This window comes from Polypterus senegalus, chromosome 1 (genome assembly GCF_016835505.1).
Source record: "Polypterus senegalus isolate Bchr_013 chromosome 1, ASM1683550v1, whole genome shotgun sequence".
NCBI lineage: Eukaryota > Metazoa > Chordata > Cladistia > Polypteriformes > Polypteridae > Polypterus > Polypterus senegalus.
In genome coordinates this window covers 188,360,649-188,375,648 of record NC_053154.1, presented here as the reverse complement: position 1 = coordinate 188,375,648, position 15,000 = coordinate 188,360,649, and the positions used below count along the sequence as shown (strand labels likewise).

The 15,000-nt window shown below is 36.6% G+C and overlaps 1 protein-coding gene across 8 annotated transcripts in view; it reads right to left on the bottom strand.

Annotated features, from left to right (window-relative positions):
• The window catches only part of LOC120536386 (UAP56-interacting factor-like), a 46,017-nt gene that overhangs the window by 6,601 nt on the left and 24,416 nt on the right, over positions 1 to 15,000 (bottom strand). For 6 of the 8 annotated variants that reach the window (XM_039764730.1, XM_039764718.1, XM_039764712.1 and 3 more), the window contains one exon: positions 372 to 480. In XM_039764730.1, coding sequence (XP_039620664.1) covers positions 372 to 480 — 109 coding nt within the window. Of the gene's footprint in view, positions 1 to 371; positions 481 to 9,051; positions 9,211 to 15,000 lie in introns of those variants that run through there. The other 2 variants (XR_005635110.1, XR_005635111.1) reach the window with 2 other exon arrangements.

The window sequence follows — 15,000 nt, the reverse complement described above, 5'->3', positions numbered from 1 at the left end:
ATATATATATATATATATATATATATATATATATATATATATATATATATATATATATATATATATATATATATATATATATCTCCTAGGGCTGAATTTTAGCTCATATGAAATCCTGTAAAATATTTTACAATTTTATATTAAGACTATAATGCATTTTTTTATAGCATACGAGGTATGCAGAAAAAGTTTTAATACTCCTTAAATTACGTCTTGAATATAAAGTACTAAAGTACTAATGACTTGGCAAGCAAGCTTCCTCTTTATACCCCATCCTGGTCAATCCAAGTTTTTATGTGGGTAGCCTGCAGGCATTCATAACCCATAGTCCAGCAACTAGACTGTAAAAAATACTCCTTCCTATAACATACCTGTTTTCCAACACTATTAATGTCAAATTGTAGTGGCACTCCTTTGGGAATCTTCGGCTCAGACTCTTCCTGCTTGATGAGTGAAAGGGGGAGCTGCGTCCTAGAAGACCTGCAGAAACACATTATCAATGTAATTTAAGTGCCAAAAATATATTATCTGGCATTAAAATAATTGGTTATTTCACAAGTACCTTAAAACTTGACCAATCATACTAAAAGGAAATAAAACCATTTTTATTCTTTGTAGGGGATTGGGGAGGATCTGAAGGCTGTTTTATTGAAATGAACCATTGGACAGCAGACTAATTTAAGTTCCAGCACACATTTTCTCCTTACATTATATAAGGTCCACTATTACAACATAAACAACACGTTGAACAGGCATATAAATACTGAAACACTAACATTATTCAAAGCTATTGTCTGTTTTTACAAGAATTTTTATTACTCTTTAATTTAATATTGTTTTTGTATCAGTATACTGCTGCTGGATTATGTGAATTTCCCCTTGGGATTAATAAAGTATCTATCTTTAAACTGTTATTTTACATCTCTCTACTACAAACTTCAATACTTCTCCCACCTCTTTTACATGTAAACAAAAACATGTATGCAAAAAATCAGAACTGTAATTGCACAAATAAGGTGAGCTACTGCTTAACCAAAACATCTGTATATTTTTCAATTACATGCTAAATTTTGTAACAGAAAAAAACTATGCAATACACAAGCAAAAAATGGAATATACTGGCGTCCAGGTAAGAATGCTCTATGAGCATGGATACATATCCTACTAAAACTGAAAAAAACAAAATGCTTCTATAAGCTTTCATGGAGAATTGGGAAAAAAATGATTACATTCAATCTTAATTTTACAGTACATTACATTATTTATAGCATACACTGTCATTAACATTTGTACAATATGGTTACCACAAATCTTTTATTTAGATGAACATCAGGATAGCTGGACACTGTTTCAGCCTTTTTAAACAATGATAAGTGCTGCACTAAGTATTGGAAAATGAGTAAAGAAGTGTATACAAGTGGCCACATTTGGACTAAAGGTGGATGCCAATATAGCAAAGAATAAATATATGTATAGCTACCCCCTGTAATAAAGAGTGACAGTTTGATAATGAGTGCAAACATTTCAGTTTTTTCAAACTGGATTTATAAAACCAAAACCTTAAGAAGCAAGTGATAAACTTACATAAAACAAAATCAAAACAATTAAAAAGTAATAAATTAGGTCACTGGACAATTGTATTCAGGTTTAGGTAACATCCTTTGCAGGGAAATTAATTTTTTTTTTTTAAATGTTTTTGTTCTGTCCTTTTTGTAAGCCAGCAAATTAATAAATTCTGTGGATTACAAAACATATCTTAGCTACTGAACAAAACAGTTCAGAATTACAGGTACACATTAGCCTTTCTGGCTCGTTTACTTTGCCTGCACATCAATGAACTGCTGTCAGACTATGTCTGGAGGTAGTAAATTTGTATACAGTATTCATGAAATTAAGATGATTTGCACAGCCTAACCTATCAAGGCAGGGCAATTTAATAAATTTGGTTGTATGCATAAACTGTAGTTATTTCAGTTATTTCTGTACCAACATTTGTTGAATAATGAAAAATATTTAACCCATTTCAGAATGCACTTTATCTAAATGATAGAATACATATATAAAAATAAGAATTCAGCCTGACGGCATAAAAAAAAAACCAATAAAACAAAAAACAACACACTAGATCTGTTTCATATGGTGCTTTTCACAAAAATGTATAAAATCCAAAATGACACTAATCTGTTTCAATGCTAACTATACACACACACTCCACACAAGTAATATCCAATTAAGCAATGTAGAACCGACCATAATTAATGCACAGAAACAGCTTTTTTGTGCAGTTTCATTTCTTAATTCTAGCTAAAGAGAGGACCATGTACTGTATACAACTTAATGTAACTCCTTTTGCTGAAAAAGAGATAGTTGTAATTACCCTTTATTATGATTTCTAGTTTTGATACATATAGGCAGAAATATAAACATTAGGAGAGCTGTTGAGAATCATATACCAAATGCTGTACAAGTGAGGCAAATCTGCAAATTGACATAACTAAAGCAGGAAGAAAGGGTCTCTCTACTATACACAAAAATCCTGGGAAGAGAAGAGACTTTTTTCCAAGAGATTTTTTTTTAAGTCCCACGAGATGAGACTTTGGCCATGAGATTTGTTCAAGTCACGTCCTCCTCTCAACCATATTCAACCATGCACATGGTACTCTCAAGTGTCATTTGTGTGAATGCTTTTGTCAGATACAGTTCCTGCGCTCTCAGCTCTTATAAATTTTAATGTTTTCCTTATTTTAAGTTCCAAATTAAAGATGACATTTTACGTCTAAATCTTATTGGAGAATTTCATCCCGCAGGGTTATCAACAGAATTAATGAGTACACAAGCAATCCTAGCACTGAGAAACAATGGTTAAATGCGTATCAATAGATTATGCCGAAACAGTTGGTGGTGATTGTGCAGAACATGAAAACATAAACTTACAATATCCCAAAGAATATCTACAACCATTAACACCATCCGGTCTTCCAGCAGACAAATTACTGTAGAAAGGAGGATGTACCCAAGAAAGGTAATGTAGTACATCTCCCACAGGTAACATTACACAACAAAGGAGATCTTGATATGACATTCGTATTAAAACATTGACAGTTTCCCATTAGAATAGTTTTTGCAAAGAATTAAATCTCAGAGCCAAACATTTGAAAAAATCATTTTATTTAACACTAGAATTACCAGAGTCTACGAAAAAACTCTTAGATCCGGCCCACCTTAAAACCGTTCTCACTTCTCCACCCCTGTCTTTTGTCTTCTAAATGTGCCGATTAAGACAAGCAGCTGCAGAACGTTCACCAAGTTTTCCCAGCTCATGCCTTGTTTGATTATCTGGGAGTGACTCAACTGCTGGAGTTTTTAGAGTGGAAATAATAGATCGTTATTTGGAACACATGCATTTCATGTGTGTTCCGTTTCTACATTAATCTGTGTAAACACATTGTTAAAACAGAAACTTTTTCATATTTTAATAATAAATGTTACAAAATGTAGGCATAAACTATAGAATGTGTGAAGCCTGATTTCCATAGATCAAATAAACACTTTCACAAAAGGTTAAAAAAAATGCTACAACAACTGCTGTGGCGTAGTGCAAAGATTTGCCTCTCAGAGTGCAGTATGCTTACAGAGATTCGAGTTCGATTCCCTGCTGGGGAGGAAGTGTTTACTTTTTTTTTCTTTTTAACCTTCGCCGCTCTGCCTGCCTGCCAGTGTCTGCTTTCTGTGTGCTGGGGTGTTTTTTTCTTTCTTAAGTAAATCGTTAAGTTTAAAATGTCGATCACAGTTATTTCTGTTGATTAATTCATGCTTTCATTCATTATTGCTAATACTGTTATCAAGTGGTTGCTATTTTTGCCTGTTGTATATATAATTATATGTGCCTTCCCTGTTTATCTAGTGCCTTTCACATGTGAATGTACTCTCACTGCCTGCTTGCCTTTCACATCTATCTATCTATCAACTTCTGTCTGAGCATTATTCAGTGATCTGTTGACAGCATGTGTCTTACAGAACTTAAAAATAAGAACAGTTATAAGGACACTTGTTCATGTTAACTGGAGTCTTAATTGCTAAAAACAAATTTTAAAATGAGCATCAAACATGAAAATATAACCATCTCATTAACTGAAAGTGCATACCAGTTTATTAATTTTATGTTCGTTTGAGGTTAAAAAGAAAATACATTAAATCATATATCAATCAACACAAACTGCACGCAGGCAGTGAGAGTGTAGATAAAGACGCTAGATAGATTGTATTCAACAGACAAAAATAGCAACCACTTGAGAACAGTATTAGCTACAATGAATGAAAGCATGAATTAAACAGAAATAACCATGATCGACATTTTAAACTTAACAATTTACTTAAGAAAAAAAAAAAAAAAAAAAAAAAAACACCCCAGCACACAGAAAGCAGACGCTTGCAGGCATGCAGAGCCGCAAAGGTTAAAAAGAAAGAAAAAAAAAAGTAACACTTCTGCCCCAGCGGGGAATCGAACTCAGGTCTCTGAGGGACAGTAAGCATGCTGAGCTGTGAGAAGCAAAACTTAGCGCGATGCCACGGAAACTATTGTAGTGTTTTTGAAACTTTATGAAAGTATTTATTTGATCTTTGGAAATCAGGGTTCACACACTCTGTAGTTTATGCCTACATTTTGTAACATTAAAATATGAAAAAGTTTCTGTTTTAACAATGTGTTTACACAGATTACTGTAGAAACGGAACACGCATGAAATGCATGTGTTCCAAATAACGATCTATTATTTCCACTCTCAAACTCCAGCAGTTGAGTCACTCCCAGATAATCAAACAAGGCATGAGCTGGGAAAACTTAGTGAACGTTCTGCGACGGTGTGGGATGGAATAGCCGGCTGCTTGCTGCTCAACTTAATCAGCACATTTAGAAGACAAAAGACAGTGGCAGAGAAGTGAGAACGGTTTTAAGGTGGGCCGGATCTACGAGTTTTTTCATAGAGTCTGGCAATTTTAGTGTTAATAGAGAGGAAGAAACGAAATTCAATCACGGGCAGTTATCCGTTGCGTCGTCACGATGAAAGTCCAAACATAGAATCAAAATTCAATGCGATACTGATGAAAATTGAATGCAAAAAATTGTTTTTCTGAAGTTTTACCATAAAAATGTAAGTTTAAAAAGTATTTGCGTGTTAATTCCAAAGCCAAACAGAACAAAATCGTATTACGCAATCGTATTATGCAATGAGTAACTCTGATACATGAAAATTTACTTTTGAAAATTACATTTTACTATTTTTTAATATGGTTAATTATTCACTGTAATGTAAAATAGTTCTATTATGTATATGTAACAATTCCCATTGAAAATCTGTTTACATTGTACATCCGTATCCCCATATGCGAGCGGCAGAACCATAAAGAGGCTAGTGCATAGCGCAGGCCCAGGGGTTGGCACACAAAGCGAGCAGGGGGCACAGCTCCCTAGTTTAAACTGAAAAAATTCCATTAACAGCTATAAAGAGCATATGTTGGCCTCCCATGAACAACGGTCAGATAGTCAAGGGGCTCTAGTGCTAACAGGAAATAAAAGCCGATTGAGGAAATACTTGGCTAATTAAAATTTTCTTTATTAGGTCATTTATTAGTTTTTGGGGTGAAAATGCATTTTATTAACGCAAGTGACAAATGCCTATGAATGCGTATATTGAAGATGGTGCCCTTGAGTGAGCATGAGACAAGTGACAAAAATTATAGAAGTCAGCATTTACACTTGGTTGAATTCTCAATAAGATGATGCTTCTGCACTTATATTGAGGCAACAGACCCAAGTTCACAATTAACAGAGCCAGAATAAGGTCCTTTATTATCATAATCCTAAAATTTGTATCACCCTGATCAATTTTTTTCTATTATTTCCTCATCAAACATTACCCATTATATTTTGTGAGGGGAAATGAGAACATTTGTGCCGTTATGGTTACAGATTTTGCCCATTCAATTAACCTTGTGTAAATTAACAAAGGTTATTGGTTAAGCTGATGTTGGGGTTATTGAAACTCCCCAAAAGATGATGAATTTTTAACCAACAAAAAACATTTCACAAAATACCTCTAGTAATAACAATAAAGCAATGACAATAATAAAAACAAAATAGCACACAAGTCACACAAATACAGAATCAATCAGCAGATAATGCAGTCATAGGATTGCTTTTGGTGTAGCATAAGCACATGCCTATTGACTGCACATGTAACAACTTACTAAGGCATGTGACATTTAAGATGTTCATTTCTTGATAGTTTGTCATTTTTTTTCATTGCTTGCATATTTTATTCTTACTTTTATTGATACTAGGATCATTGAGCTTACCAGACAGTACTTCAACTAAAAGGAGAAGTTGGGGTGGCAGAGATAAGCAGCAGTCTGCACTACTCTGCAGACATTTTGATAAATTGGATTGGGGATCTGTTTAACCATCAGCAGAGGCTATTGAATGAGTAAAAGAGGAAATATATAAAAAATACAAAATTAACTAACTTCTATAAAAGTTAATTTAAATCATTAATCTCTAAATGAAGTCTCACAAAACGTTTCTCAGTTAAAGACAAATTTCATAAATTTCCCAGTTCTTTCGAATTAGTTCTTCAAATTTCAAACATGTATACACTGCTCTACATTTGTGTTACTTCAATGAAAATGTAACTTTCCCGAATTTCCTTGAAGAATAACTAAACCAAATTTCTACATCACTCCAGTCAGTTGTTTCATGTGAACAGACAGACAGACAACCACAGGTGCTTTTTTACACTTTATTGGGGCACACCTCACAAAAACACTTGTTTAATTGTTCTTCCACTGTACCACTGTGGTTACAAAATTAACCAATGACCAGCACAATCCTAGTGGAATGGAAAGGATTTTAATATTACAAGAAAAAATGTCTAAAAGTAATATTACACCCACAAATTAGGATTAATCAAAACTAACGCAGAAGGAGAACTTATTTTAAGCAACCACTGTATCTTTATTAAAAATGTTGTATTAGTTAATATTTATTCAACTTCTAACCTAGGAAATGCATATTACATTACACCAGGCCCACTGTCGTTTTAGATATTTTACCAGTTTTAACAGACTACTGAAATGCAGTCACCCCTTTCTGAATTTACACTAAACAGTAAACATATTTGATTTCATTATTCTGATATATCATTCATTCATTTCCAACTGCATATTGAACCGGGTCAGCAATAAGGCCTGTATATCCCTTTCCATAGCAACGCTTGCCAACTCATAACTGTGGCATACAAAGGTGTTCTTAGGCCTTCTGAGGGAGAGATAATCCTCCCAATGGGCCCTGGGTCTTCCCCTTCATAGGGAGGCATTCATATCACACGCCTGAACCACCTCAATGGGCTTCTCTCGATGTGGATGGTCAGCTGGTCTATTCCTAGCCTCTCTCAGATGTTTGTACTTCTCACTAAAGGCAGGTTTATACTTCACGCTCAGTACACATATGCAGCACATATCCATCATGGCTGACACTCGTTCTCTGCATTCATTTGATGCGTCCTCTAAGCATGTCCTCAGAAATTAATGTGATGCATGCGGAAGCTGCAGAACCAGCAAAAAATCGTGGGCTGCAGGGTGTTCAAGTTGGAAAGCAACAGCAGAGTCTCTATTTACTATCAAGAGGTGACAGAAAACAGTTTTGCATATCCTACCGGATCAAGGTGCGTGCTTCAATGTTTGATGAATGGTTTGATGCAGTGAATCAAAACAAACTTAAATGCTGACATACAAATGTATTCATTGCATAGGCAATACAACTGTCACGTATTCCCTATACATTTTAAAGGTCTCGCATATCTTCTGTGTCGTCTTTTTTTTTTTTGTACCTTCACACGATCATCAGAACGTATCTGCGCCACAGAAAAAAAAAATTAGGGACTCAGTGTAGAATAAAAAGGTCTATTTCATGATTAAAGTGAAAAATTCAACTTTAATCTCATAATTTATTTTGTCATTAAAACAGAACGTCGTAAACGTCACCTTAAAGCAAAAGCATGTAGCAGTTAACAGCTGGGTCAAAGTCTTGCTCCTGCACTGACAGCAGCGGCAGGTAGCAATTGCCAAACAGAACACATTAAATTTATGATGTTCCAGTTCTCTGTATATTTACAATCCTTAGATTTATACTTGATATTACTTTCATGATGAAATGTGTTAAAGCATGTATCTTACATTTTATAGATAAATTAACTTTAATAATGTTAATAATTATACATATGGGGTTGACATGGTGGCAGAGTCGTAGCGCTACTGCCTCACAGTAGGGATTCACGTCCCTGGTGTTCCCTGCCTGGAGTTCACGTTTTCCTGGCGTGTTTCCACAGTGTGCTCCAGTTTCCTTCCAAAGACATTCAGGTTTGGTGATGCTAAAATGACACTAGTGTATGTTTGTGTTTATATTCACCTTGCAATGAGCTGATGCCAGGTCCAGAGATCGGTTCAGTCTCACACCCAATGCTAGATGGAATGGATGCTTCCTTGGTTTGATGGCTGTATTCGTTAAACATCCATTTTTTAAAGAGATATTGTGGCAAGGTGTCCTGGGAATTTAATGGATGTTTCCGGCAATTCACAACACAGAGAAGCCGAACGTGGTTTTCTCACCATGATGATATCTCTGCCACCTGATAGAATTCTTCAAATTTATGTAAAATATGCTGACACGTATAAACAGTACACTCCTTGCATAGCAGTAGCATCCACAGGCACATGCCTCACATGAAGTATAAACCAGGCTTAAAGCAGAGCCCAGCAACCCTGCGGAGAAAGCTCATCCTTTTCATCATTACCCATGCTCATTACCATAGTAGAGGGTAGGGACATAGATCAACTGGTAAATGAAGAGCTCCGCGCCGTCACCACTATGGACCAGGATAATGACCACATATCTGTGCTCACTGCCCAGATCCACCAGTCAATCTCGCCATTCCTTTTTCCTTCCCTGTGAACAAGACCCCCCAGAATAATTAAACTCCACCTGAGACAGTATCTCACCTCCCACTCAGAGAGGACAGACTACCTGATTCCTATGGAGGGCAATGGCCACAGACTTGGAGGTGCCGATTCTCATCCCTGCCATTTCATACTCCGTCACAAAGGATCCCAATGCACGGTGGACTTCACAGCCCAATCAGATCAACAGGACCATGTCATCTGCAAAAAGCAGAGATGAAATTCTAAGGTCACTGAACTAGACACCTGCCCCTTGGCTAAACCTTGATATTCTGTCTGTGAAAAGCACAAACAGGATAGGAGACAAAGCAAAGCATGGCTGAGGTCCAAATCCACTGGGTAATGCTGATAATTTTCCAAGTATGAGGACACAGCTCTCACTGTGATTTAACAAGGACTGAATAGCCCCTTAAAGAACTTGGAATCCTGTACTCTCCCGAGCATCCACCCCACCCGCCTCTACCAAACAACCCCCCACCACCCCCCGTCTGACCCAGAATCCCTCAAGGAACACTGCCACATGCTTTCTCTAATACTACAAAAGCATGTAGACCAATTGGATATACTCTTATATTCCCTCTAGGATTCTTATGAGGGTTAAGGGCTTACCCACTGTTCCACAACAAGGACAGAATTCATAATTCACTTACTGGATCTGAGGTTCTACAACTGGGTAGACTCTTTTTCAGCACCCCGACATAAGCTTCCCCAAAGAGGTTGAGGAGTGTGATTTCCGATAGATTCGGCACACTCAACAATCCCCATTTTTAAAATTAGGCACCACCACTGATCTACTATTATTTCGGGGGCACTGCTTCTGACCACCACACAAAACTGAAAAGTCATGTTAGCTTGACAACCCAACAATGTCTAGAGCCTTCAGCATTTCAGGGAAGATCTCATCCAAACCGGTGGCCTTGCAACTGCATAGTTTCATAAATAACTCAGTGACCTCCCTAAGGGAAATAGGATTTGATCCCACAAACTTCTGGCTCTGCCTATTCCAAAGAGGGCATTTCTGCCAGGCTCAGGAACACCTCAAAGTGTCCTTCCATCTCCAGACTACATCCTCATTCCAGCTTAGCCTTTCTCCACTCTTGCCGAAGACAACCTTGGTGAAGACATGCCTTCCCCTCCCAAGTTATCTGATGGTTTGCCATACCTCTTTGGGTCTCTTTGAAACTTCTGCCACACCCAGGTTTTGCTTCCCCGATTAACAAGGCAACATCCTTTTTGGCCCATTGGTACCCATCTGTTGCTTTGCAAGTGTGCCATGCTAACGACACAGCCACTAAAGAGGGCTTTATATTTTATACAGCGCACAAGTAACCATAGAAAGCACCTGCGCAGTACAGCAGTTTCTCATCTGTTCCAAGTCCCCCAATGTTCCACAAACCTAGGCAGAATCACCACTATGGATCAGGATAATGACTACATATCTGTGCACAACACCCAGATCGAAGTGACAATCTCCCAGTCCCCTTTTCTCTCACCCGAGAACAAGACCTCTGAGATAATTAAACTCCTCCACTTGTGTCCTATGCTAACCATATACAAAATGCCTCCTGCAGCCTGGTTGCTTCCCTCACCTCTAGTGGGCTGCAGCTGCTTCCACAATGGAGGAAAGTCACCTATGACCTTTCAGGCAAGAAATTTTGGTAGCTGCTTCCACAATGGAGGCTCTGAACAAGGTGACTCTGACCCCCTCAGCCTCTCCGAGATGTGGGAAAAGCTCTTTTGGTGGCAGGAGTTGAAGGTCTTCTGGGCAGTGGAAGACGTTCCCAGTCCATCCTCTTTACTCGCTAAGGTTTCCCAGGTGCCTCCTCCACCATCTCACACGGGTGGTGGTCAGTTGACAGCTCAGCCCATTCTCAACTAGAGTGTCCAATTTTACAATCACATCATCAGATTTGCGGCATTAATTTCAGATTATAAATCTATGGCCTAAGGTTTCTGGTACCAAATACACTTATAAGCCACTTTACGTTCAAAAATGGGGTTTGCTAAGGACAAACCATGCCTAGCACAGAAGCTGCTAAATCTTGCCTGCAATTGCTTCTATTAGTTTAGTTAAGATACCCATTAGGCCAAATGGATACATTTTGAATCAGGCTAAACCTCGCTTTTATGTTATAATAGAACTTTTGTTAGTGCTTATGATTTCAGAAACTTTCCCAACTATTTACAAATCCACTAAAGGGTGTTTTACATTATATACAACTCTCCAAGAATCAGAGAAAGCACCTGTCCAGTACAGCAGTTTCCCATCTTTTCCAAGTCCCCCAATGTTGCACAAACCTAAGGAAATCTATCCTACATCCATATACAAGACACACTTTGAACCCGCTGTCAAAGTATGGCAGTCTGTGATGGATATTCACAATCTGACAGAGGTTTACCTTGTTGATTTCACCCCAACCTTAGTTATTAATGACTTATGTTCAGAGGCACATTGTGAACAATGAAGGGAATATTTCCAGTTCAGGCCAGGCAGTTACCCATGGAGGTCTCCCCTATATGCAGTGGGAAAAACGTAAAGAGTAGAATGCTGTTTTTGTTGGTGATGCAAAACTGTGCAATTATCAACTGAATAACTGATTCCCCTACTATTAACTCCTCCCCTCTTTCAGATGATGGGCTTTAAAGTAATACACTGGGATTTCTTAGTCCTGTTCACAGCCCTAGGTATAATAAAAAAAAAAAATAAAAAAAATAAAAAGAAAAAAGAAAGACAGTACAACTCTGCAAGGCATTCAGAACTACAGGACACTGAATTCTAGAGATAGACTTTCCTAAACATTGTGTACTACCGAGCACCTACCTGCATCTGCTAAATAAAGAATAATAATGCTAAACCGTGATCCAGCTTCTCCACTCTAGACTGGTACCACCTTACACTTCACTTCACATTTACAGTGCACACTATTCCCTTAAAAAGCCACCTAGGTGACCTTTTTCCAGTTGTCTATCAAATATTTAACACCGATTACCCTATTAAATAACACTGGCAAGGACTTAGCCTCATTCTTAAGATTATAACGAAGCTTTTATCAATCCCCTCATCCTAAAAAAAAAATACCTGATTCTAGCAGTTTTACAAATGCTGCCACACTCCTTTACAACAGGTCTGCAAATAGCATACCTTTGGCCTACTCAAATTTACCTGGTTAATGCTTTTGTGCAATTTTGTCTATGTTTTCAAAAGCTTCAAGCACCTTTCACAAAAATAGACAAATACTCCTAAAGATCATCAAGGAGGTTTCTAGCTATCTAATTTTCAGATTAATGTTTCATGATTGCCTTGGCTTTTTTGGATGCTTCTGATGCTTTTATAAATTCCTGTGAAATAGTTTGGACACCCCTTGCCAAATAACATATGTTGACTGTTGAAGTTAAAAAAAAAAAAAAAAAAAAAAAAAACTGTAAACTCAAGTTTGACAGAAAGCAAATTAAAACGGAGTTAAGAAAATTAATATACAGTTATGATTTGACAAGCAAAAAATGGATACATGTGGCATTTATAAAAGTCTAAGTACCACTTCAGGTGCAAGGTCTCAGGACTCATCAGCTTGTTAGGTGGTTACCTTTAGATACCACTGCAAAAATAGAAATCCCATTCAGTGTTTTTATTTTTTTTTTTATTAAACTCTTTAAAGATGCCTTTAAAGTTTGTACAGAATCATTCTGTTAAGCTTGTAACATTTGGTACAGTTAAGATTTATATTTGCATTATTAGCTGGTTTAAAAACATTACTATAGTATATTTAAATAGCACTAGAGTATAATTTCAAATATTAAATGTCAAACTCCTGGGGCTTCAATTTTCCAAATTTACTACTCCCTATTTTTGCACTTCTGTCTCAGCTTCAAAGCTTTCTGTATGATTAAATGAATCCTTTATTTCAGAAAATAGTCTTTTGTGGTTTTCAAAGTTTCTTACATAAGGAATTGCACTTTGCCACGCCTGTGAATAAATCTGGAATTTGAAAACTACTCTGGCTGCACTTACTTGTATTTTAATATATTTGTAATTGTAAGGCAGCATTATGTTCTTCCACATACAGTACAGTGGAAATAAAAAGTCTACATGTCTTTGCTGTAGTATGTTGCAACCAAGAGGATATCAGAACAATCGTATAGGAACAGCCAAATTTTATCTAAGCTCAATCAGAGCCACTTTGACATCAGGTGTATAACAAATACTATTTGAGATGAGACTTGTTGAGATTGGTTGATTCAGGATGCAGAAACATCCTTGATTATTATAGGGTTTGTAAATAAATGCAATCAAGTTTTTGTATGGTTTTTTCCCCCATTTTCACTAAACAGATTCCGATTTGTTTTCATATACTTTGTATAGATTGCTATTTTGCAATAAAGGTGGAAAATGTTTTGACAGGATTTATCTTCGTTTCATTTTTTATTACACAAAATCTGTGATTTTGGCAGGGGTGTGTAGACTTGTATCCATGGCAGCATTCAAATTATACGATGTGCGCTTTCACTTATGAGTTATACCAATGAACAGTAGTTTGCCTTCAAAAATCAAAACACAAATTCAGTCATTGCAAATTCAAAGCTAATAATGAATTATAATGTTTTGCTTGATTCACTTGCTGTGTCTCTCAGCGATTATGTGTTTCTGTTAAGACAAGTCATGTTAATAAGACATGTGCCTTGTCCTTCAAAGTACTGCAACACTAGTTTTACTGAGATATTCAAATGGAGCTGCTCATGCCATCATCAGTGTAGAAAAACCAAACAGCCAATTGATGGAATCTTACCACAATGTTTACTTGCTACCAAAATCATTATAGTCAACGAAAACTAAAATCAAAAATGAAACTATTTAAAAAAACATTTTCGTAAACTGAAATTAGTTTTAGTTTTTCATTTTGGTTTTGCTAAATGAAACTATTGAAGTAGCAGGAAGGACTAACTGAAATAAAATAATTCACAAATTATTTTTAGTTTTCGTTTTTGAATGAATATTCTTGCCATTAATCTTTAACCCTTATAACTTTTAACTCTAAAAAACTCATCCACCATGAGCCACCCGCACATATTCATCCCGTGAATGGCGGCTGGTGACAGGTGATCACACAGTATTGGCAACGACAAAGTGAGCTGAATACGCGTGTAAAATATAAAGTGATTTACGTGCCGTCTTTCTTTGTGCTTGTTGTTTATCAAGACATAATTCAAAACGCCTGAAATCGGTAAGTATTGATCTACAAAAACTTCACCATGTGGACAGAAAAAAATCACAATTTATTTCTCGGGTGCCTGCTTTTTGTTGACAGTAATTCATATGCCACTTCCCACACGAAGTACAAAGAAAGTATAGCAATCATGAATAAATTCAACATCGAGAGTTTGATTAATCTTGACGTTTTAGACCACCATGAGTCCTACAATACCGTTTTATCGAATTATCTGTGTGTGTGTGTGTGTGTGTGTGTGTGTGTGTAAGCAGGATAACTCAAAAACGCAACGAGATACATGGATGAAATTAGGCATGTGGGTTGTTACACAAAATCGTAGATTTGTATTAACTTTTGGGCCAAATCCAAACACCGGAAGTGGAACTTGACCTAAACACATACTCAATTTTGTTTTTATTCATGCAGCTTGTGTCTGATTTATTCAACTTTAATAATATATTGAACAATTGTATAAAAGTAATTTGATTTGTTGTTGATGGTTCTTTATTGTACGTAATATAATCATTGTCTTGCGGTTAACTCCACAAATATCTGAGTATATGAGAGAGTTGAGGGAGAGCACTCCTGATTTTTGAAAATAAAACAGCGCTGATTGAGAGACTGACGGTCATCATACAAGATCAGTGTATTGTTGCCGACCAATCACTTTTGCTTTAAAAACATCATTTAACAGCGAAGCAATACAAACTTTGTAAAATTCCTGAGTTGGCAACGCCTCTACTGTACTACAGGTAGGCAGGCGAAGAGTCTGCCAAATGATGAAAAA